General features: G+C 34.7%; 1 protein-coding gene across 1 annotated transcript; it reads left to right on the top strand.

The window, feature by feature from the left end:
• Positions 1-3,259: 3,259 nt before the first annotated feature.
• On the top strand, positions 3,260-24,899 carry LOC137406260 (cyclic nucleotide-binding domain-containing protein 2-like). The gene is made up of 14 exons (XM_068092799.1): positions 3,260-3,347; positions 5,499-5,642; positions 7,174-7,244; positions 11,225-11,414; positions 12,275-12,444; positions 14,589-14,662; positions 15,262-15,407; positions 16,060-16,208; positions 17,293-17,498; positions 17,981-18,145; positions 19,665-19,812; positions 20,454-20,562; positions 22,228-22,368; positions 24,390-24,899. Exons 1-14 carry the CDS (start codon positions 3,261-3,263, stop codon positions 24,534-24,536), a joined length of 1,947 nt encoding a protein of 648 aa, XP_067948900.1. The 5' UTR covers position 3,260; the 3' UTR covers positions 24,537-24,899.
• Positions 24,900-25,552: the final 653 nt, after the last annotated feature.

Genomic DNA, 25,552 nt, shown 5'->3' with positions numbered 1-25,552 from the left:
CGGATAGTCATTGTAGAAGACCGAGAATAAATAACTTTTACTTCGTAATCCAGATATTATAAAACATTTTTAAATTTTAAGTTAAGCATAAGACATTGGATTTATCTAGCTGCCATCTTTTTATTATTTGTTTTTTAAATAACATGTTTAGATTTACTGGTTGATCAGTCAGTACACTGGATGTTATACTATGTGGTATCTTCATTATTTCACTCTATGAGTATACACTACAACAGTCTATCTATTAAAAGCATGCATTGTTGCTATTCAGTCTAGGACACAGACTAGAAAGGCCTTTGTGTGCGCTTCAGCCAAGCCTCAATAATTTATGACTCGGTTGTTGTTATTTAATTTTAATTCAATCAGCTGCTGGATATGGAGTTACTGTTATAAAAACCAACTCATTCAATTTGTTAGATTACTAAAGAAAACAATTGCACAATTACACACGCGGCTACTCGTAACTAAGGCCAGTAATAAAGACCAAATTGGATTCGGGCTTCTCTTCTCATGACAGCTAGAGAGATTACAGTAATACCTAAATGTCTACAGAATCAGTACTTTGATGTTGGAATTTAAGTAGCGCTCAGCCATCAAACCTCGAGTCTTTAACAATGGAAAGGTTGGTACTGCTGGGTGATCTAGCTCATATTATAACCTGACATTTGTGGGCAGACTACTTACTGGGGGGCATTAGAAAAGGAACTCTCGTGTTTGGTGCATTCTAATTGCTGATATAGTTTCGATAGTGATATTGAACTGAAGTTTCCAACAGACAATTAAGTAGGTTAAAGACATCGGTGCTCCGCCTCTTCTTGTCCTCTCATCAACCTCTGCAGCCGAAGTCAACTATTGTATTTAGATAAAGGTAACCTCTGACTACACAATTCTTGTTTCGTTCAACCCTTATCAATCGCTTTGAGTCAATTTTTAGCTATTATGTGTGTAATATGTTAGTCCTGATAGATGGAAACTGAAGAAATGGTTAGTGAGATATACGCTGATTAATTCATATCGATTATTTTAGAGTGTTTAATGGATTCAGTTGTGCCGTGCGGCATTACGTTGCCAGTTCTCATTCTCCGTCGAGATGGTAGCAAGTACCCAGCGGATCCTTACAGAATCAACTCGAGGACCTACTTACGTCCCGCAGTAAATATAACCATGGCTTCCTCCGTTTCTTTAAGGAAGAAAACTTCAAGGACATCTTTGGACCTATCAATGAAGTAAGTATGCATGTTGCTGAGTCAGAATTGGCACCTATTGAGTCATTTCATTCATCAGTCTATATCAGAGCTCCCTCTTTGTTTTTATCGCCAAACTCATCCTGACCGACGAGGGTAACCTCGCATCCCTTCTCTTGAATGGAACAAAAAAGCCTCAAAACATAATAAAAAAACAAACATATCCAGTAAATATGAAAACAATATGTTATTCGAAGGTCATTCTAAGAAGAGTCGAACGTTTTTACACAGCAGCATAAAAAGCTCACTTTTTGATCTTTTGGCTTTTTTCCTGCATCTTCTCTGTCATTATTCAATCAAAATGTGTTTCCTTTTTGGCAAGTCAAGTGCGCTGATCATTTTCAGGATTGGTGGCACTCCGATATTCATTTTTTATATATAGAGCAAATGAAAATCCGGATTCACATAGGCAACTTGTCGTGACAACAAATACACTGTTTTCGCCCAAGCTTAATGCTTGCACTCCCGCGAACAACGGCTCCCACGCCACTCGGGAAGCCCTGGTCTATTTAGTGTGTTCCTTCTGAGAGTTAAACTGATACTCTAGTATGAATCATCTTCGTAGTGACATGACTCACACCTGCAGTAGAGTGTTAAAGTTATATAACTAATCTGCAGTAGAAGTGAATATCTTCTAAACAAACCTACTCAGAGATAAACGCTTGCTGCGCAAGGATTAGCCATACTGTAGTCCATATTCTATCAGTCACAGAGTTTACGATTTGCGTCAGCCGTCTTAGGAAATGCAAAAGAGTTTATAAATTTCACATCTATCATTTGGTCCAAAATCCTTCATTTTTTCGTGATGTCATTTTATCGTTGTCGGCCATCTTTATAGACAATTTCATCATTAAAAACATTAAGCTTTTGCAATGAATTTTTGAAAACGGTGCTTTTGTTTGCAATTTTTTTATTATAGTATCAAAACAACACCAAAAAGTACTATTAAATAAAAGAAAAACGATTGTTTTTTACAAATATGGCGGCTTTTTCGTGAACGACCGCATGTGCTAACGGGCTTGATGGCGTAAAAAAAACGATGGATACTACGAGTTAACAAATAGTACCCTCCGACACTCGTACATTCTTTCTGCCAACAACAGGCTGTTACACTTTTTAAGGTTTTGCAATCTCAAAGATAGTTTATAGTCTGTATTTTTTATATTCAAAGTAAATAGAACATTTCCATCAGCCAGTAGAAGATATGAAGCACTTCGATATAGCAGATATACTACAAGGATATAATATAGTGCATAATACAGCATAAAAATGGATCTCATATGTATACAGTATGCAAAATGGAATACAATGCAATTGGATTGACAACATGATTTGAGCATATGATATAATGTAAGCACGTAAGATAGTATTTGTAATTAAGCATACAATGGAGTATAACATAATATATAAGTTAAGCATGCGATATAACAAGATATAACAATATATAATTTGGGTATATGATATAATTGGTGTTTTAATTTTTGTCTATATATCCTTCAGTTTATCTCAACTCAGCGCCGTCAATAAACTTGTAATAGACAGATTTTAACAAAAGTAACAAAATCTGCTTAAGATTGGCTCGTGTTTCATGGTATAGCTGCCCGCTTTTGTAAACCCCAACTCTTTCAAAGAGGTACCTTAAGACACGCTATCTGAGTACACACAAGTTCACTCTTACAACCCGCATCTTAAAGTTTGAAAATCTTTATCGTTTTTTAGCTAACATTAGTTTTACCAGAACTACTGTTAACTAAATCATTTGTAGTTTATTTATTGACGCTTCACACGCATGCGCTTAACATTTCATGTATGCCAGCTGAATTTGTGAGAATATTTTCTTGCCGAAGGTAGGAGCCAGTTCCCTGGCTAATAAACAGTGCTCTGACACAACTCGCTTGTTCACATCTCATTGAAACGAAATGACTTTTACGTAGTTACTGCCGATCAAGGTCAAGCTCGGAGTTATATCGACCGTCTCAAATTGGAATAAAGCGCTTCAACTCCACGTTAGCTGGAATGACAGCGGAGAAATCGTTTGGACACATCATCAATAGACGTAGAGCTGCTGGATCACCTAGCAGATTCAGCTCTTCTTTGGCAAAGGTAACATACACTTATAACTAGTAGTCTTATATCTTCCTGTTTTGTGAGTATTTTGCTCTCTTGGTTACGCTAGTAGTGCTTTTACCGGTTTAAACTTGCAGCTGGTTACTCTAACTCCGCAAGAGATGCTTTTACAAGCCTTTAAGCCAGCTATGGCCAAATGGCAGTGCTAGATCCGAATCTTTGTAGTTTTTTTGGGTAGTATCTTTCAATTTAGCTGTCAAAAAGGTTTTTTGAAGTATTTTCTTTAGTTTGGTTTAAAATAGTTTTTTATAAAATTTTCTTAGAATTTTTGTTAATTCATTGTTTTCAGCAATGAATTCTGTGAAAAACAATCATAGAACACAACTCACAAATACTGATTTTCATGAACTTTAAGACTTGCTGAAATTAGCAGAAAACCGCTTTTTTATAGTATTGTGAAGTCAAAGCCCACTCATCATTTTTCTCACTGACATCAGACATAGTTTATATATCAGACATATTTATGGCAGCACATTCATTCACTGATATTTAGTCAAATTATATATATAAGCAAAAAAATTTTAAATCGTATTTGATGCTTAGTTTTAAGATGTTCATAAATAATTGCACTTTTATGTATGGTGAAAAGAAAAATGCACATCTTCAGCTCGTTTTGGATTTTTATTTCGTCAGATTTGGCTGCAACGGATCATGGCCAAAATCATTCGGCCATCCCTGCTCTTAGCTATAGGAAAGACTCTACATTGCTCTAGATTTTGAATTGACAATAGATCAAACGTGGCACGCAAACGGTGTTTAAAGTTTAAGATAAATTGTAATTGGGCAATATGTTACATTTTTAATCTTACTGATATGTGAGCTCACTGCATCAAGTTTTTCCTTTTCTTAAAAACTATTATATTTTGTTCAGCCATTTCTTTATTGATCGTGTCTAGATCACCATGATTATGATATAAATGATATTATCTATAATTCATAATTGATCCTAAAACCAAATAATAATAATAATAATTGATCATGTTTTACATTTATGCATGATAACCACGATAGACCTGATTTGAGCAAGACAAGGTACGTTATTTCAGCGCTAGAAATCAATTCATTGCATAACCTCACATCTTGACTTCCAGACATCAATGCATCATGTATAGTTACAATCTAACATATTTTATAGTTTTTTATTGCTAATTTGAAAAGGTGGTTTTTAAAGAGAGTTTTTACTGCTACCATTTTAGCGCTGTGTAGCCTGGGCCAAGACTGGTTGGGAAGTTGCTTCCCCATGTCTCATGCTTGAGTAAACTCGGCTGCATAGTTTTGCTTATTTTTGCGTATCCCGGTTACACAGGATTATAACATTCTGGGCACTTTGTTTCTAACACATTTTCAATGTAATTCTAAAGTTTCAAATAAATGTGACTATTAGTTCTTGAGATATCACCAAAATACCAGAGAAACTTCTAACTGACCTAATAATGGAAAATGGCTGCTGACAGAACAACAGTATCTAATGACACACTGATTGAAATTCTCGGTGGTGAAAGATCAAAAATAGGCAAAGCTGGAAAGCTTCTTCTTTTCACCAAAAGCTCCACACTAAAACCGTTAGTATTTCTATTCATAACAAATATACACACTATCAGACTCAGTGTACTGCAATCATTATGTTTCTTCAGTTACCTTTAAAACATCTCTTCTTTTAATGAGTGCGAAAAAACCTCTTGATAGTTGATTGCTGTTTTTTCATCGAGTTCTACAAGCTTGGATTTTCAAAGTGATATTCAGCTCAAAAGGATTTGTGCTATTATAAGTACTTCCACAGTAGATTATACTGTAAGTTGTTAATATGTTCTATGATCCGGCGGCCCTGCTTTTATATACAAGACAGAGCTTCGAGATGTTAAAGAGAATTTTTGCCAGCTAATCATGGCAATATATAGTGTCATTGCTTGCATTCAAAGAGAGCTCAATTATCTTTTATATATCTTATGCATTCGTTACTATCAACGTTCTCAAATTGTGCTTTCTCACTTTCAATTTTCCTGCAATAATATCATTTTATGTATTCCAGTGCGAGCTTTGACCCGTCATTCGTAATAATATTCCATTGTATTTGTAACTTCATATTTGATTTGAAGTTTAAATCTTATCGACCTGTGACTTATACAGACATTGAACCTGGAGGCATACTCTCAAGTACGAAGGAAAAAACCTAAAGCAAAGGCGATGAAGAGTAACTCAAAGTCAGTCATGTCAGCTTCAACTGATTCGACTAAAAGAATATTCAAGACTACTAAAAAAGATGGCCTCACCGTAAGCTGCCACTTTTAAACCAGGTCGTGGTTGAGTTGCTACGGAAACTGAAACATCCGATAAAGATAACCAGTTTTTGATATGCACTCTGATGGTTCACTTAGTTTGTGGAAGAAAATCCTGCTGAGTACAAAAATATTCTTACTTCTTCGCGGTTCAGCTTTTGCAGCTTCAGTACTACACCGGATAAAAATATCTATTAATAAAAATTAAAAATTAAAAAAGATAGATAGAAATAGAATAACTAAAGTACTTAAAATACATAAATTTCTCTCATATTCTGACTTAGCAAGATCATTCCATTAGCATCATTGCGGATGCAGTAATTGCAGCTCACTATTTTCCTGTCACGTTTTGTAAAGTGCAAAGTAATTGTGACACCCTTGAGCATGCTTTTCAAGATGAACTTGCAAAATAATTTTAATAAATTTTTTCAAAAAGTATCGTTATTTTTATATCAGTTGCGATTGTTTTTAATGTTTGAGGTGATCTGACTGCCGGGTTGTTTCAATATTAAAATCAACAAAACTTGATTGCGTCAAAACGCTCAGATGAAAAATATGTGCGACAAGATGTCACTAGTCGGTGACATTGCTAGAGTTGATATCAGCTATTGTGTTTATATTACAGCATCATGTGTGTCTACTTAGTCAGTTTTTTCGGACATATGATGTCATAATTGCACATTCGCTTGACCTGAGCAGTTTAATGGTGATCAAGTTTTCTCAATTTTAATCTCGAAACATTGTGGTAGTCAGATCACTTCAAACATCACAAACAATCACAAATGATAGAAAAATACTACCTATTACTTTCTGATAAAATCTACTAAAGGTCTGGGCAAGGTCATTTATAAACATTCTTGTCTCTCAAACTTATCTAATGAATGCAACCAAAAAAGGAAAATGCTTAAATATTTTTAAAAAGTTATACTATGAGAAATGAGTTTATTAATTTATGTTTTGCGGTTTTTCACTTTTGACGGAGACAGCAGCTCCTGGTTAAACATGACAAATATGAGATTACTGTGGTATAAAGCAAGTGCATCATAGCTGGAGTTGTCCTCCCATAACTAATCTTAGTTTAGCAGCCGAAGGTAGAAGGTATGCAAAGGGAGCGCCATATCATGGCCCCTTTGAATATCGTGCAAAACAGTCAGCGCAATGTGCCGACAATAACTTGTATTCTTATTATACATTTTCAACTTCTCTACTGTTCATTACTTTCATTTCATGCTTAAATTTGGTGCAGAGACTTTTTCTCTGAAATTAACAGATATTTTGTTCTTTAAAGACTTTTTATAAATAAGCTGTTTCGTGGTTAAAAAATCAAAAGTTTAAGTCAAATCAAAAATCAATGAAGTGTCATTGTCCTCATCTTTTTTCTTTGTCTGTTCTTACTACTGTTGTTATTCTTACTAGTATTATTGTTATCATTTCGTGATTATCTTCACCTACTTAGTTTGCTAGCTGCATGAAGACTTCAGACTGTCATTCTACATACATTAGAACAGGCGATTTCATTATTTTAGCCCCTCCAGAGATTCAGAAGAGGAGCTCGTTTAGTAAAACTGCTAGTGACAGTCTGCAACGTCTGTAGAGAGTGAGTGATTTTCCATATTAGCCTAAGATTCTACTGTATGTATAGATGTGTACAGCTAAACGGAATGATTAACAGATCTGGCAAAGTATGTTTACCTAAAAACAGTTTTGCAAGTGCTGCCAAAAAGGCTGTCGCAAAAAATATCTTTTAATAAACAATAATAAATATATCTTAATCAATAAATAATCAATAAATACATAATCTTACTCAAGAGTCTTAATAAGCAATAATAAACATCTCTTAAAAACAAAAACTCTGGAATGTTTAGAAAAATGGAAAGTTATTGATTTTCTAGTTCTTTCTCAGTCTTTAAGTAGTTGGAACTGAGGCTATTTTACACCTGTTGTAGTGACTTCTCCGAACCCTCAATTCTAAAACTTTTTTTCTGTTTTGTTGAATGTAGGATTATTGAATAACTTTTGATGTTTTTGCAGAAGGATCTGCGGTAACCATTCATTCCTACCATAGAGTATTGTATCAAATCTGTGTCATTATTTTATATACTTTGATGTGCCATTTAATTTGCAACTAATGATCAAAGGAAGATTATACTGTAGGGTTGAGATGAGGAAGTAGTTCATTCAAATATCATATCTGAGCATATTCTCATATATATGATCAGATATATTAAAAATGCTTTTACATGCTCCGAGTAGGGTTCAACAAATGAACATCTTTGGCAGCAAAATAGAGCTATCACCATTGGCCACAGGCTATTACATGTATTTTGAAGGAAAAGTGTACATTTTTGACGATATTAGTTAGTTTCTTTGTATCTAATTAAACTTTTAAAAGCCACCCAAGGCCTGAGCCCTCCGCTCTGTACAAACCAGCCTATTAATAAGAGAGAAATGTTTCGTAAGGTTAATCTTTGACACATTATATTCACAGGTTCACACTATATCGCCGTATGTCAGCGTTAATGCCACAATACTTCGGTGATCGTCGGTGATAACAATGTTCACGCTATCACAAACCCATCCATGTTTGCATCAGCAAATACTCTGTGATGTAGTGTGGTTATTTTTCTTCTTTTTTTGTGTGAAAAAAACCTCTTTGTTTTTAAATGCTCGAATCAAATACTAGGCTCACAGCAACTATCATAAGCGAAAATAAATAAATCACGCTATTCGCGACTGAGAATTACTATCGCCAAAGCGGTCCACAATATACAATCTGTCATCGATACTCGGCGAAATATTGGGGAAGTTTAACAGCTGCAAACTTTCCTGATGTATCTGCATTGCTTCGCGATGCTATCGGCCCTCAGTTCACATGATTGATTATGACCACCAAAAATAGACCACCGACATACTGCGATATAATGTGAATCAGCCTTTGATGAAACCAACTTTTGTTTCTGTTATGTTAGCTGAAGATAATTGGCACTTATAACCTTTTCATTTCCATAAGTTAAACTAGGACATTGGCTACTCATATGCACATTCCTGGTTGTCTTAAAAATTATTTACATTGAGTTTCAAACTTCCATTGTTTAACATCTACTGTTTTATTTGTGTAGAAAAATATTAGCATTCCTTCTCAGTTTTGACATATCTGTAAGTTCTTGAACCAATCGTGCTTATTTCAATTTTGGCAATTTCAATGTCTAAAATGCATGTTCACATAAGCTCAGTGCTATTTTACATGCCGTATATAAACTCCAAGTTCGGAATCTTTCTTAGTATTGAAATTCAAAAATATTAACTGGAAAGTATGTGATTTCATAGCCACATTTAGTGTTTTTAGTTACCTATATCACAAAAAGTATATTTTATTATTTAATTGGCAATTATTTTATTTTAAACATTTTTTTTGCAAATTATTCCGCACAAGAGTTATAAAAAGCAGTACAGTAGAAAGGTTTGTTGCAGTCGAGTAACTGGGTTGTTGATAACTAATTTCTCATCTTAATGCTGATTCAACGATTCCCTCCCCCGTCTCACTTATAACTGCTCTCGTATCGCTACTTTGCATTGTTTGTAATCAATGTTTAAATAGAAACGGACATGCTCAGCATTAATTCATGATTCTTATCCGCTGCTCCATATTGAATTCTATTGACTTACATTAAAAAAGTAAACAAATAGTCTATTATAAATCACAATCGTAAACAGGTAAATTTGCGTGACAACTTAGTTGCGAGTTTCTCTAAAGATCTAATTACAAAAGCAGTTTCTTTAAATCAGCTCAGTTAAACAGTTTAGTGCTTGCTGGCTAATAAATACATAACAATATATAAAGTTAGGAACATCATATTATTTGTGAGACGTTATTGCTTATATCCCGATGCATTGAACGACCTCGAACCAATGCATGTACTGCATGCACAGCTCGGAGAAAGTGATTGATAGTACAGCCATTCTGGTTGATTCCACGAGGTCGTGATGATCGCACCTTTCTTGTGCACCATGGGATTTCCCGGACGACTTCTGCTTTAGGCAGGCGGCAGTCCCATATATTAAAAATTATTGTTCTTTATTATTTACTGGTGTTTAGATTTTGGGTAATTTGGTACTACTCGGTGCTTTAGAATATATTTCATATGCTCTAATTGCAAGTTGTACCTGAGTAGCTATGATGCTGTTTTTGCGCAAAACATGATGGGGAAGGCAGGTGGCAATGGGGAGGGTGGTGTGCCATCATCGCAGCCTGGTGCAGCATAATGTAGGAAAAACTAACTTTTTTTAGTTTTAGCAGGTTATGATACTATTATTCTTATTAAAAAAGTTTAAACGGCCACCACTGTTTACATTGTATTTTCATCAGAGAACTGTTTGACTGCTGCTCTCAATAGACTCAGTAAACTCTTGATCAAACAGGATTCCTCGTTTTTATGTCTAATGTTTTCTTACTACAGTCTTTGTCCTCCATTCACAGGTGTACCCGGTACGCACTTTTCTGCCTACAGAGAAGGATTTTATTTTGCTGTATATTATTTGTTAGCTGGTCTGTCATGCTTGGGGATTAGGTTAAAGTGACATTCTTTGAAGTTTTTCTTGCCCCAGAATAGTTGAGTACGGGTTTTAAACGTTTTATTTACTTTATCTATCACTTAATTTGTAACTTTGAAAATTGTCTTTCCCTCTGGCACAATCACACATTTACTTGAGAGAATAATTTACAACTTTAAAAGAACCATGTACGATGTAAATGCCTTTTTTATTGTAAACATACTGTGATTGTGGTATTTGCTAGAACACCTGATCCCCAAAACTGAAAGAACGCTTTATGTTCGCTCATATTGTCGTCAACTGCTTGCTTCACTTTCATTTGTTTACTTTTTAGCACAGCTCATCGTTGTTGACCTTTCCTGCTTTTCTATTGGTCAATTTTTAGAGTGCCGCAGCTCCAAAGGCTAGCACCGTTTATGTTCTTCATGTTGCGCATTACATAAGATCGGTTGAGTGGTTTGAAAAACTTTTTTCTTAGCATTTCTTCATTTGTATGCAATATTTAAAACCCTCATGAAAATCTGTTTTTGTAAAGCACTGTACTTTTTTGTGTTATGCTCTTGTCGCCAAATGAGCTGGTGCAGCTGGGACAACAAATCTCTACTTGCTAATACGTATATACGTATACTTTGACTTATTTAGGGTACTTGGAGAAAACTATTCATGGCTTTGGTAAAGTTTAGAAATTTGATTGTGGTAGCTAAGAGGCCTTTCTAACTACAACTGGGCATAGAAATCTCACAGACTTTAGAAATTTAGTCTGTAATCATCATCATATAATTGATGATACCAACAACAGGTTTGGAAGCTGCTCCAAGGTGCTTATATCATCAGCTTTCAGCGAGCTACGATATTAAACAGTTGTTCAAATTATAGTTTTTTGGCCTGGACACTCGGTGTAAATCAAAAAATGTTAGGCATTCTTTAAAATTATAATTGAAAGTATTTGTCATTACTGGTATTACCCCTAACATGATTTTGTCATTTTTTTTACAAAATTATCAAATTATCAAATTACATTTTCAGTCTTCTGGTCTACGCTATCAAAGATGAGCAGTGGTACGAGTTCTGTGAGAAGTTCCTGAAAGATGCAAGTGCTGGAGGGACACCAATCGACAAGCACTCCTTCATCACGACCGTGAGGAACCCAGTCACTAAGGAAATTGAGCAACTTGAGTTTGATGCCGCTCAATTTAAACATGACTATCACTCAGGGGTAGGTCATACTTAGACCTAGACAGTCTCGAGTTGAAGTTAACTTGTGGCAAATGAGTAAAATAAAGTGCATAGTTGTTCTTTTGTATTGAGTCTGTTTATGAAACAGAGTGTGGCAAATGGCCTGTGACATGAAGAGGGAGAGAGAGAGTTATGGAACGGGAAAGGAGGGAAAAAGAAAGAGGAAGGAGAGAGAGAGAGAGGGATACAGAGCTTTTTTAATGCTTACGGATGGCTGCTCTACTATTTTCCTTCATTTTTTAACCATAGCAACTTAAAGTGACTTTCCGAGCAGTTTTGTGATTTTAAGATATCTGACCCTATGTGCCATAGGAATCAATAAATAGCGAACCCCATTGGTTTATTTCAGTTAATTGACTGGTAGCCAATCTAGATGACTAAGCACATTGTTCATTTATTGTATTTAGCATTTTAATGTGTATTTTGGCCCACTGATAATTAATAAGTAAATTTCTGCAGATATACTCATCGATAATTTATAAATCCCATTGGCTACCGCATCACGAGTTCTATTGTCTAATATTATAGGTAAACAAGTAACACTTATCTAATACTTGGTGTAACTAAAGGAATAAATGTGATGTTTTTAGTAGATCTAATTGTAGTTATCCTATCAGGTGTCACCGCAATGATAAAACTATGATTTAGCAGCCGTAACACTCTAAAACCCAGTTTGTCCACAGGAAGAAGCTGTGCATGAATTTGTCATCATGGCTGTAATTAATACGTGTTTGTAAGAGTTCCCTTCGTCGTTAAACTAAAAACAGAATCCTCAGCTACTAATGCTATTTATTCAGCCAACTAAAATAATAACCTCAAAACTGGTGTTCTCCTCTTTAGATATCGCTGCTAACGGAAGAAATCAAAACCATTCTAGTGAAGGCGCCTGGTACAAGGACTCCGAAAGAGATAGAGGAGTGTGTACATTGTATAAAGCGTCTTGTACCTTCATTTCGAGGATATACCTACGAGCAACAGAAACAAATATGTCAGTTGGCCACGTATGACAGGTATGGTATGACATTTCAGCTATCATAGTTGTGACATTCAGGTGTCATAGCTGGCAATATACAACAAGTGTTGTAGCTGACACTCTATGATAGGTATATCTTGTAAATTGTAAAAGAAACAACTGTTAAGGCCTGACGGATGATAAAGTATGGCAGGTGGAAGTTCCTGCAGGTGCTCCATCAAATGTGATACACGCTGTATCGCAGTATGTTTGTGTTAGTCCCACAGTACATCAGTGATCGTCTATGATAACATTGTTCACACTAGCATAGACCCATCACCATTTACATCAGCAAATAGTCTTAGCATAGCATTGCTGCTATACAAAGCAGTCGCAAAAATGATAAAACACTAGTCCCGCAGAAACAATCATGAAATGAAATATAGATCGAGCAATCCATGACAGTCAATCACCATCACCAAAGTGGGGCACATTGCACAGACTGTCATGGATGCATGGCAAAATATCGGGAAAGCTTGACAGCTGCAACATTTCTGACATATCAGCATTACCTCGGCGATGCCGTTGATCTACGGTACAAACCGTCGATGAATAATCGGCAAGCAGGCAACTCCGTCATACTGCAATCAAGTAGGAAACAGCCATTAGGAGGCAGTATTTATTAAACTAGAAATATTCTTGATTTTAATTACCAGTATGTATGTCACTTTGAATTCTTTTGAAGGCTTCAATAACAACTGGTAGCTGTTCTACAGAATTTATCCCCATTTATGATTATTGTTTAATGAGAGCAGGACTCCGTATTGTCTTAGCTACTTAGTGGTCACCGGTTATTATTAGTGTGCCATTACAAGGGTCTCATATGCTTACACTCACAAAACGAGAATCTGGAAAGCTTTGGCTCGCAAGTAACTTTGACTTGATTTAGTGAAAATTGATTCTATCTTCAGGCACACATACTTTCACTAGAACTGGTATTTGTTTTAGCACTAATAATTGTGACTAGTGGAAGTACTTGCTACTAGTAATAGTATTACCTATTAACTGATTAACACAAGCAGTTGTTATTCGTACTAACAAGTACTTGTGTATTTGTTACCCTCTCTAGTAATTGTTACTAGTACTTGTTAGCAGTATTAACAACAGGTTCGAGTACAAGTACTTGATACTGGTATTAGTAACATGTACTAGAGCTGGTAACAAATATTACGGCTTACTACTTGCTGTTTATACTTGCGCTAGCACCAGTATTAGTAATAAGTACTTCTACTGACACAATACTTTTTGCTGGTACAATGTATTAGTAATTGTTACTAGTGCCTTTTACTGGTACAAAGTAGTAGTACTTGTTACCAATACTTTTTGCTAGTTCTTGTTAGTATGTGTGAGCAGAGATAGCCACTATTACTATTACTATAACTGCTATTACTACTATTATTACTACTACTATTACTGCTACTCCTGCTACTATTACTACTGCTATTACTACTGCTATTACCACTACTACTGTTACTGCTACTACTATCATTACTGCTACTACTGCTAATACTACTATTACTATTACTACTACTACAACTACTACTACTGCTACTATCACTACTACTACTATTACTACTACTATTACCACTACTATTATTACTACCACTATTACTGCAACTCCTGCTACTTTTACTACTACTATTACTACTACTATTACTACTACTACTATTACTACTACTACTATTACTGCTATTACTACTACTATTGATAGTAGTTCTTATTTAGGGTCATGATTGATAGTTTACAAACTCAAATTGAGAAACCCTGAGTACTACTCAACATGTTTTTGCTTTTAAAATAGTTTGTTCAGCACTTTTGGTGCCTTATTTTCTGAATCGTAATCAACTTTTAAAATCCTGTATAATACATATCAGTTGTATAAAATTTTATAACCATACTACATTTACACCAAACCATTCTCATCTCTTTTATAATTTTATGACTTTTTTGCAGTTTTTTTGGGATACCCATAAAAAGTTTTTTTGTTCGTTGTCTATAGAAGCCAGCTAACAATTTAGCTAAAATTGTGCAAACATTTGTAAGCGTAACAAAGCATTTTTGTTTGTCTTTGCATAAATATGTTTTATTCACCATCATTATTAATATGTATTAGCCAACTGCATCATGACAAATTTACTGTAGGTACTTCCAGGAACGAGTCATCTTACGAACAGATTTACCTCCAGATGGCATCTACTTTGTACTCAATGGAATATGTAAGTTTATGTTATCATGACCCAATACGCTACCACATATGCAGTAGCGCAAGTAAAACACGGAGAGCCAGAGATGGCACTAGAGTTGTTTGCTTAAACTCAGAAGTTACAGTAGAGTGTGTTGACTGGAACCCTGGAGAGCAAACAAATGACCAACAAACTGTCAAATTTACTACTATTTGAGTCAACTAGAAGTGAGCATGAACCAGATTTCATTGCATCTAGGTTTTCTAAAAGAAATGAGCTATAAAGACTCTATGTTGTATCTAATTCAAATCTGTAGAACTTAGAGGTTTTTGCTCTGTTGTTTCAATAGTTAGATAACGCAGTAAAGCATTTAAAGCATTCCAAACAAACATTCTAAAGCAGTCTTCGCTGAAGGTTGGCTGTAGTTGTGCTTTACAATGCATCTGATAATACTGTAGCAGATGCTAAACCTATCAAACGTCTAATGGTACAAAGTAGTACAAAATACCTTCTAAACTCAGTCATCTGATAGTCATGTTGTCAACTTACATGTTTACTTTTTGTCACAAAGTTACTCGCATACGTGTTCAGTTTGAATTATTTTTAACTACGTGTAACATGGTCGTTGATAGTACTGGAGAGCGGTGAGAAGTTGTCTTCTCCTAAAGTCATAAAGCCTGGTGATAAATTTGGAGAAGAAGACTTGAAGAGTGGCATGTCAAGGCAGAGTAATGTTATGACCAAAAGCTCTGTAGACTTGCTCTATCTCCACAAGTTTGTATGTTGACCAAATTTCTTTTTATACCTAGCTTGGCTTAGATATCATTGAGAAATACCGATGTAATTGATTACTCTCTTTTCAACCACATATACTTTGACTAGTAAAATTATTTGTTACTAGTGATTTTTCTTAGTAATACTACCTGCTATTAGTCTTAGTACTTGTTACTAATATTAACTATTGATACAAGTACTTGCTACTACTACTTTTATTAAGTGATTGTACCAGTTGTAGTAATATGTACTAGTAAAAGTATATGTATTAGTGACAAGTACTTGTTTCTAGTACATTCACTTGCTATTGGTATTAGTAATAGTAACAAGTACTACTGATAGTAAAAAGCACTGGTGCTCGAAACAAGTAATAGTAATGAATAGTAGCAGTACTTGTTACAGGTACTGCTTCAGCTAAAACAAGTAATAGTAATGACTAGTACCAGTACTTGTTACGGGTACTGCTTCAGCTAAAACAAGTAATAGTAATGACTAGTACCAGTACTTGTTACGGGTACTGCTTCAGCTAAAACAAGTAATAGTAATGAATAGTACCAGTACTTGTTACGGGTACTGCTTCAGCTAAAACTTTAACCAGATAAAATTTGGGTCATCAAATCGATGATATCATACGGTATGTCATTTTTTGTTTTTAGGATTATGAAGAAATATTTGAACTGTCAGTTGAATTAGCCGGTGAGCCCACCAAGGTTTTCGAAATCTGCAAACAGGTGCTTGTTTTCAAATACTATCCTATTAGTGAGCTAATCAAAAACCCTGGACGATGGCAGGTGCTTAAATTCAAGTAAGTTTCAATATTACTTGTTGTACTGTAGAGTCACACTCCTCACATAACTACATCATTTGTTTGTTAACTGATGGATAGTTTATATCTGTTATATTCTATTTACACCCTGAATATTAATCACTTTCAGATGCTCTGTGTGATCAGTTTGAGCTACAGAAACATCAACTACAAAACGACTTGATTGGTTACCTCAGTCTTTTCAGTAAAATCAAAAACACTTGAATGTTCATCCCAGTAGATCAACTTGAACAATATTATATGTACTCTAACGTCAGAGCTGTCCTATTTTAATATCCCTTTTTTTAAAAAAAGTTACTGGCTTGCTCCATATGTTTATTAAAAACAAAGACTTGCTTAACCATGAAAAGTATTGCCAATCTGTAAAGCTCAGGCACTTAAACAGGCGCCTGTATTAGTACAAGGAATTTCGTGTTTATTAGGATAATATATTTTATAGGACTACTACTAATAATGTTGGTAAAAGCAAAAATACGATTTTTTGATTGTAGCACTTCTGATGCATTGATAGAATACCAAAACCAAAACACTGATATGAAGCTGGAAACTGGAAAGTTAAATATTTATATCATATAAATATGGGAAATATAAGTGGTTGGCTTAAGTGAATGATTGTTCATTCTTAACTTCCTAACATTACCGAGAGCTGATAGCTGTCCAAGGAAGTTTCAAGGCTATACAATCTATTTACTCAAATATAGCTTTTGGCCTTTGGTTCAATCTTTACTATAATAAAAGAAATGCTTTTGCGTGTATCCATCCATTCAAGCCCATAGTTTGGGATTAGGAAAAAAGACTACATGAAACTGGTTTGGAACTTAGGACTTGGTATACCAACATTTCAATGACTGCGCCAATCAACAAACCCCTAGCATTTATGAATAGCTGCACTTATAGTTATTACACTTGAGAATCCCTCATGGCACACTAGACTGCCTGATAATACAAGCCTCTAATAAAACAAACAACCTGCACGCTACCATCTATATAAAAGGTAGCCTACTTATAAATAAAGCATTTCCCATGCTTTGCTAAGGTAACATTCACCCAGTGATCGTTGTAGGTATGGAAGACTAATTGCTGCTAACAGTTGTGAGACAGAGTTCATCTACGTGATAAGGTCTGGGGAAGCTCGAATAATGAAAGCCCTAACAACAAAAACAATCAATGTTGCGCAAAGGAGGAAACGACTCCAAGCTGAGCTGGACTCGACCGACCCTTTTGTCTATCAAAAAAATCTACTAGATTTTGTGTCAGATAACAAATTCCGTAAGTAATTAAAATTTTTGGTATTTCATCAAATTCTTTATAAAAAGGAAACAAGGCACACATTTAAACTATTTAAAAGAGTGCACATTAAATACGACAGGTGTTTTGACCTATTATAGGCTGAGTGATTCATTAGGAGCTGTGGGTTTTGGACATATCTGGCAAAATGGTTTACAACAATTTATATTCACACAGTATTTTTAGAGCAGTTATAATATTAATGGCATACATTTTGCTTCATAAAGATGCTTGAAGTTTTTTGAGCTTTTATGAAAGCATGAGGCTGCCAGTAAAACGATGTTAGAATCGAGTGAGCAATATTCCACTCATCAGTTTTTGCATCTAGACCGTAATTGAAAATACTTTCAGTTTTTATATTTGGTATTTTCATATGACATTTTTCTACCCCTTGCATGTTGTGTATTTCGATTTTATAGCCATACTTTTAATGGTTTAATGGATTATTTGAGGGTGTATTTCAGATGCATCTCGCTACTCCCTCAATGCATTTAGTGCTAAAAATCTGGCAGCTGATTCGAGGTCAATTTCTGAGAGAGTTCAGCTCATTTCAAGGGGCTCACAGAGAGAGCCTGCAATAGAAAATGTTAACAGATCCAAAAGCTCAGTACAGCTCTCATCTAGTGAAGGTAATAAATGACATCTGTGAAGATCATTTCAACATTTTGTCCCCTTTCTTATCTACTATGAGGCTTTGGTTAAATTAAACCGTACAACAAAATTTCAATTCCTTCAGCGGGTTTCAACTACTCATGGTGAAAGCACTTACACTAGGCAATGCAATATGCGATGTTTTAGGTTGAAACAGTTCTGTAATTTATAATGTACGAGGGTTAGTCAATAAGTAGTGGGAATTTTGTCATAACATTTTATTACAATAAGATATAGCTACAATTTTTTGTTCCCTTTTCAACATAATCTCCTTCTTTTTCTATGCACTTGTTCCACCTTTCTGGAAGTTTCTCAATTCCTGTAGAAATAAAATTCTGGCCGCTGGGTTCTAAACCATTTGCGCGCAGCTTCCATGATGGCTGCATCAGTTGTGAAGCACTTGCCTCTCATGTGGTTCTTTAATGGTCCAAAAAGATGAAAATTGCTTGGTGCTAGATCTGGACTATAAAGAGGGTGTACTAACACCTCCTAGCCCAGTTCCTCAATTTTGGCCATTGTATGGGCAGCAGTATGTGGGTGGGCGTTGACCTGGTGAAACACGACATCTCTATTCTGGAGGCCTCTTCTCTTGTTCCTTATGTCTTGCTTCACCCGAGCCAGAAGCTTACAGTAGTTTTTAGAGTTAACAGTGTTACCTTGGCTCTTGAAATCCCAAGTTATAGGATCCTTTCTATCCCAGAATACTGTGAGCATTACTTTCCGTGTCGTTCTCTGAGATTTGAACTTCTTCTTTACAGGAGAGGTTGTCTTCTCGCCCATTCTTGAAAGAATCAACCCACCAATAGCAGCTTGTTTGTGACATACAGCTTTCCCCATATTGTTGTTTCATTTTTCTGTGTATGCCTCTTGTTTTTACACCTTCAGCTCTCAAAAATCTTATAACAGTTCTTTGCTCTATGAGTGCGCATGTTTTCAGCTTGGCTTCCATTTTGAATATAAATAATATTAAAAAGTTGAATCACTAAAATGATGAATTTTTAGGTAAGGGATGAGAACTCCTATTTATAAAAGTCTAGAAAATATTAAATTGCTAAATAAAATAGAACAAAATTTATGACCAAATTCCCACTACTTATTGACTGACCCTCGTATCTTTGGCTTTTATGGGAGTTTTCTGTTGCTGTAAGCAAATATTTGTCTACCCAGCATGGTCTGCTTTTTTCTTTTTTTCCATGATTAGTAACACAGTGATTATTAAAAGTAAATCCAATCAATTAATTACAAAAATATCAACATTGTACTCCATTACGGTTTGAAACAAAATCAAATTAAAAAATTTATTGTAATTATTCACTTTAAAAACCGAGTATTTCTTTTTTAAGAACCGCTACTGATTTCAATGAGAAACTGAATGAGGAACTGGAATACTCTAATTTCAACAATAAAATGCTTGTTATCTTTAATATTGTTCATGCATAATTTTATTAATATACCTCACTTAATATGAAGCTTGAAAACACACTATAGCTGCCTCAGATGGTGCTGACCAAAGGAGAGATGAGGAGACAGAAAAATCTAAGAAATCACAATTCTGTCGCAAAAATCGGGCGCAAACAGCGTGTCAGCTGCCACAGAATGAGACAGCACCAAAACCACAAAGACCCCATACAACCAAACCATCTAGGCAAGTAACGATGTTATCATCCTCATCAAAAGTTGAAACTAAATTTGAAACTTTCTGTTTACGCAAACAACATTTCATGATATAATGTGCAAAAATCCCTATGAATGGTTGGTTCTTTGCAAAAGACAATGTTTACATTCCAATTCTCTGTAGAATTTTATACGATATTTTATACATTTTTTTCTTGCAAAGCATGGTGAGCTATTTCTATATATTTACTGGATATATTAATAGTATTATGTGGAATGAATAAAATAAGGTCTGAGATTGGACAATTAATTTATTAATTTTCCGAAAATGTGAACTAAAATCTTTGTCCCCTTTTTGGACTTAACACACAATTTAATTCTAATGAAACTAAATAAAATTTATAAGGCATAAAAGATTGCGGTAAAACAATTTTTTTTTATAAAATAATTGATCAAAGAAATCAGCCATTTTTAACACCAGCATCCACATTTCTGTTGGTATTGCTACAGAACTAATACTATGAACACAGTTCTAAAATTGGCCTTATTAAATATATAATGGTTTATTGTCGTAGAGTTACTCATTTTTACAAGTTTGTAACACTGTCGTAGCAACACCACATAGCTCGTCTAGCAGTATGGATAGTTGAAATGAGCTTTACTGACTTGCAGCTCAACTCCAGAAGAGGAAACTGATATGTATAGATTGCGAAAAACTGCAATGACAAAGACAGTCCCACCTTTTGTGCAAGTTGATTCACTTCAAGCAGGAGGAACATATGTACGTTACACGACTTACATTTGAAAATTATTTAAAAATGCATTGTGTGATTTTTACCATAAAAACAAATAGCTGATCAAATACATGTAAGTGAATAATTGTTTTGCAATGAGTCTGCAATAACATAGATTTTTTACAAAAAAAGTTAATTATAATAATTTTAAAAAAAACAGATTTTGTACGAAAATCTAGTCTTAGCTTTATTTTAACTCTGGAAACAAGTTTTAGCAGGCTGATACGACTACTGAAACTCATATATGAACATGACTTTGCAAATATTGGAGTTATGCTCTCACAATCAAACCAACACTTCAATGCTTGTCAAAACCTTTAAGTAAAATGTATTGGTTGCTTTACGATAGCAACTCTGCCTGTTAATGGTAAGTCAAAATTATTAATGTATGTGTTTTAATATGTTTTAATGTGTGTTTTAATTTTTAGCCATATCGGGTAAATACAGTACTGATTTTCTAAGCTAAATCACGGGAAACATGTTTCTTTCAAGAATTGTTCTTTAGTTTCATCTGACCAGTCGATCGATCGATTAACCTCCAATGATGAAAAAGTTTATTAAAGTTTACCATGTTGTCACAAACAATAGATTAAAAACCACATGACTTTCCTATTAGAGATGCTTAGACTTGAAGCTATGAATTCATTCCTCAGAGGCGACAATGCAGGCTGGCATTTCACACAGATACAAATACTAATGCACTCAATGCATGCTTCTGATGAAATCCAAACTAGGTGTCTCACCTGATTTTGCTAATAGTCAGCTAACTTTTAGCATCTCAGAAAATTGGTAAAATCTTTACTATAATAAGAGCCGTGTGTGTCCGTCTGTTCAAAGCCACATTAAGAACGTTAAGAAAAAGATTTTACTGCTTGGGTATTGAACTTGGATAGTGTTGAGATACTTGAAAGCAAAGAAATCAAGTATTCTATTATTGAAAAGCTAAAGGCTATATTTGTATTATTCATTAAAGCTTTTTGATATTTATGCTTTTCCTAGCTATAAAGCTAACAAATTGCTATATACCCTAAATAAAATCATATTCTGTACCCATCAGTCTGATTTCAAGTTACGAATAAACTACTATTGTTATTCAAACACTGAAAGAACTCAGTATTTCAAACCTTTAAAATAACCACATTACAAACTTTAAGTTATTGAGAAACAACAGATTGTCAGAATCCCAGTTAAGCCCTTTGCCATCTGCACCACTTAACTACCTTGCCATGGCTTTGAATAATTGTGCACATATTTATTAGAGATGACGATCTGTCACAGTGTGTGTGACTGCGAGTTTACTAGTGATTAATAGTTAACAAATAATGTAAATCCTTTTTAGGAATAAAGTACTGTCATTGCCTATGGCAAAAAGCCCTGTAGCTTCGTTGGATATGATTTCATATAAAACTTCACAAACAAACTTCAGTGTTCATGTTTACTCTGTATAGCTGCTAGTGCATTTGGGTAAATACCCTCGAGTCAACTTTGGTTCTTTGTAACGCTGACTTGTGGAGACACCTTTTGAAGATTCACAAAGATTCTGAGTGTAATGCATTCATCAGTGTTACTGATCGTCATGTAATATATATATGTATTGTACGTCGTGTAATGTGTGCAAGTATAGCCTTATACTGTTTGTACATTGGCTACAGGGAATGCGCTCGCTACTGCCACCTAATCAAAGAGGGGAGCCGGCAGCTCTTGTGTCAGCTGGCTGCGAGGTCATCCAAATCAATCGGAAGTTTTTTGCAAAGTATCTCGATGACAACATGATTAATATTATAGCACTAAAGGTAAATGCTTTGAATTGTCTATTAGATTACAGGCTATACATTGGATATTATGTTTGCTAGATTACAGGCTATGCAGTGAATATGATGTTTATTAGATTACAGGCTATACATTGGATATTATGCTTGCTAGATTACAGGCTATGCAGTAAATATGATGTTTGTTGGATTACAGGCTATGCAGTGAATATGATTTTGTAGGACTACAGGCTATGCAGTGAATATTACATTTGTTAGATTACAGGCTCTGCAGTAAATTTGATAGTGTTTATTAGATCAGAGGCCATGATTTTATAAATGTTAATCATGGTAAATTGGCTAAAAAAATTCGCTTACTTAAATATGATTGCGTCTAAAACTGGGACATAGTTTTAGCTATGGATAGACCGAACTTTTAAATGAGACCGCTGCAATATCTAGCATAGACAAACTATGCGTTTGTTCATATAAATATGTTGCATTTGTACCTCAAGCACCTAATCGTAGATTCACTAGTTGGTCCCCTTCTATTATATATTTGAGAGGAAGCAGTGGTTAAACATCTTTATTGGATTGGTTCATCTTTGGTTAAGTTCAAGGCTCAGTGACAGCAGTTGGCAGCGGCGTAATGAATTTTGTGTTTCCAAATATCAAAATAAAAATAAAGTTTTGTTATTTGAATGTTTTTAATTTCTCAAGGTATGCAAGATTTGTTTTTTTTAACAGATATTGAGCTAATATTGAATTTACTATTTAGACGTACTTGTGTGTTGATCTTCAGCATAAGGATTCGTTTGGTGCAAGCCTGTATTTACTACATATATGGGGGGGGGTCAGATCAAACACTAATTATTGGAAGATAATAATTGACGAGTTCCCATCTACAACTTCTTTGGCTGATAATGGTCGAAGATTAATCAAAACCATCAAATATTATATCCATAAGTGTCAGATATATATACATGTATGATGGTTTCTGTGTGGCGCACTATCATGTCTGTTTGGACGCTTGTTAAAAAGTAAAGTATTAAAATAGTATTTATGGAAATGCTGCCCAAATATAGGTAGAATCGTTTGCAACTTCAAGAGCAATCCCGGGACATACTTGCACTGATCTTACTAGAAAGCTTGTTTCATGACGTCTTACACGTTGCCGCTTTATACTCTTAACTTTAATTGAAAACAGTTTTTTAAAAAATTAGAAAAACACACAGAGCCACAGGGATCTTTACTTGATTAGAGAAAGAATTTGTATAGTTCTAAACTTTAAAAAGCTTTCGCTTCAACACAAATTTATTTTCTTTTAATATACTAGATTCTAGGTTTTCTCTTATTCTTCACTTTTTATCTTGATATAATTTTAAAATTCTGTTGAAAATTTCAAAATCACCAAAAAGGTTAAGTGATTGCTAACAGTGCACAGTGATCAGTTAGTTTAACTTAGTTCTTCACAAACAAACCCTGATGAAATACTTCGAGAATATTTTATTCGGTGTTGGTCTTGCTAAATCTAACCTAACATTCAACTCTGGTGTCGCAGTAATCACACGATTAGCTTTCTATTTCTGTATCATTTTTATTGTATTGTTATTGTGGTTATTATTATTGAGGCATGGTGCAGCTGTTGCTAGATACAACACTGCTGTCCATTCAAAACTACTTAACCTAGATGGACGGCATCTTTCTTAAGATGTTTGCTAAATCCAATAAAGCAGCATGTTGAATGTTGTCCACACTTTTCCAGCCAACAAGGAGTTAGTTAGGTAGACAGCTCTAAGTGCACTCATCGCTATTGCTATCACTCCAGGCCTTGTGTTTCACATTTTGTTCACGTGAATAGCTAGGTATTAGTACTGCCTGGTTTTTTCTTGTTCCTATTTTCACTCAAAATTCATCTGACACAGCTATATCTATAACCATTGTTTCTCTACGCGTCTTGTTGATCGATGAAAACTATTTCAGACCTTCTTGTCTCATCACTCGTCATTAAATATCATTATTACAACTGTTAATAATGCAATTATAGCCAATCTTGTTGTCTGCAGGCAAAAGTCTACCCGAGTGAAGATGAGCTTCTCAAAAGACTAGATGTTAACCTCCAGTGGGAAGAATATTGCGCTATTGTAATGTGTAGATACCTGGACTCCAAAGTTGTAGGATTTAGGGGTAGTCATGTGGTGCTCCCCCAATAGTTGTCTAGGCTATAGCATACTGTCATCAAGCTGAATGCAAATTCCATTATGTAGTGCTTTGGCAAAGATCTCTCCAACAAACTTTCATGAAAGGTATCCTTTCTCAATAAAACGCTAAAATAAAGAATTTGATATTTTTTGGAATTTTGCAATTATAATGAATATAAATAATTTTTGTATATAATCATGATTTAAAAATTAATTTATTTTACTTGGTAATTGTTTCTTTTGCATTTAGTGTTCACGATTTGCTGGATTTCACTTATGAAGCCAACAAATTTGAATAAAGTACTAAACAGGACTTGAGTTTGAATCTATAAGCTAAAAAATTTTGAATCTTTGCCCTAACTTAATAAAGTTTCAAATGCCTTTGCAATTTTGATATGCAATTACTATTATTAGTTGCAGTTTTTAGAGAGCTCACATCATTTGATGGTAGAGCCTATAATAAAATTTGACATAAAATAATAAAAATCAAGCTGTATATCTTTAGAAATTTCAGTCTTGTCAGATGCTGTTGCTCAAACAGTCTACACTTAAGGTATATCAAGTGACTGAAAAATGGCCTCACTCGTCTCATGGAATTCCATTCCACTGACTTAAGAGCAAAATTTGTAAAAACTGCATGATTTATAAGTTTTTAATTCGTGGTTGAAATATGCAGGTACAGGCAGTTACACGCCTCTCAAAATTCATCTTATCAGAACAGCAAAACAAAGAAGAGGCAGCTGTGTTATCCGCCAACGAAGAAATTTACCATAATGGTAACAGATTCATCAAGTGATCTCTACCTAAAAGATAGAGTTCTAATGATTATTGCATGTTTACAGCTCTTGTTGTCCCAAGTTTATTTCATGGCAGCTTTTGATACTTATATTGACTACTAAGTAATGTGACCAGTACACTCATAATAGCTAAGGTGTATATGTATGTATAGGTGTATTAGAATGTAAATCACAAAAAAGTTGGTCAACTTGACTCATCAAAGTCGAGCTGTAGACACCTCTTGACTTGAC

The sequence above is a fragment of the Watersipora subatra genome, chromosome 10 (genome assembly GCF_963576615.1).
Source record: "Watersipora subatra chromosome 10, tzWatSuba1.1, whole genome shotgun sequence".
In the NCBI taxonomy this organism is placed as follows: Eukaryota; Metazoa; Bryozoa; class Gymnolaemata; order Cheilostomatida; family Watersiporidae; genus Watersipora; species Watersipora subatra.
Note: the sequence above shows the minus strand (reverse complement) of the source record. Positions and strands in the feature narration are given on the sequence as shown.

Excerpts from the sequence above, each read along its gene's own strand:
- LOC137406260 (XM_068092799.1), top strand. The coding sequence starts at position 3,261 with ATGACAGCGGAGAAATCGTTTGGACACATCATCAATAGACGTAGAGCT. Across the intron at positions 3,348-5,498 it reads TCAGCTCTTCTTTGGCAAAG|ACATTGAACCTGGAGGCATA; the intron begins GTAACATACACT and ends TGACTTATACAG. Across the intron at positions 18,146-19,664 it reads ACAGCTCTCATCTAGTGAAG|ATGGTGCTGACCAAAGGAGA; the intron begins GTAATAAATGAC and ends TAGCTGCCTCAG.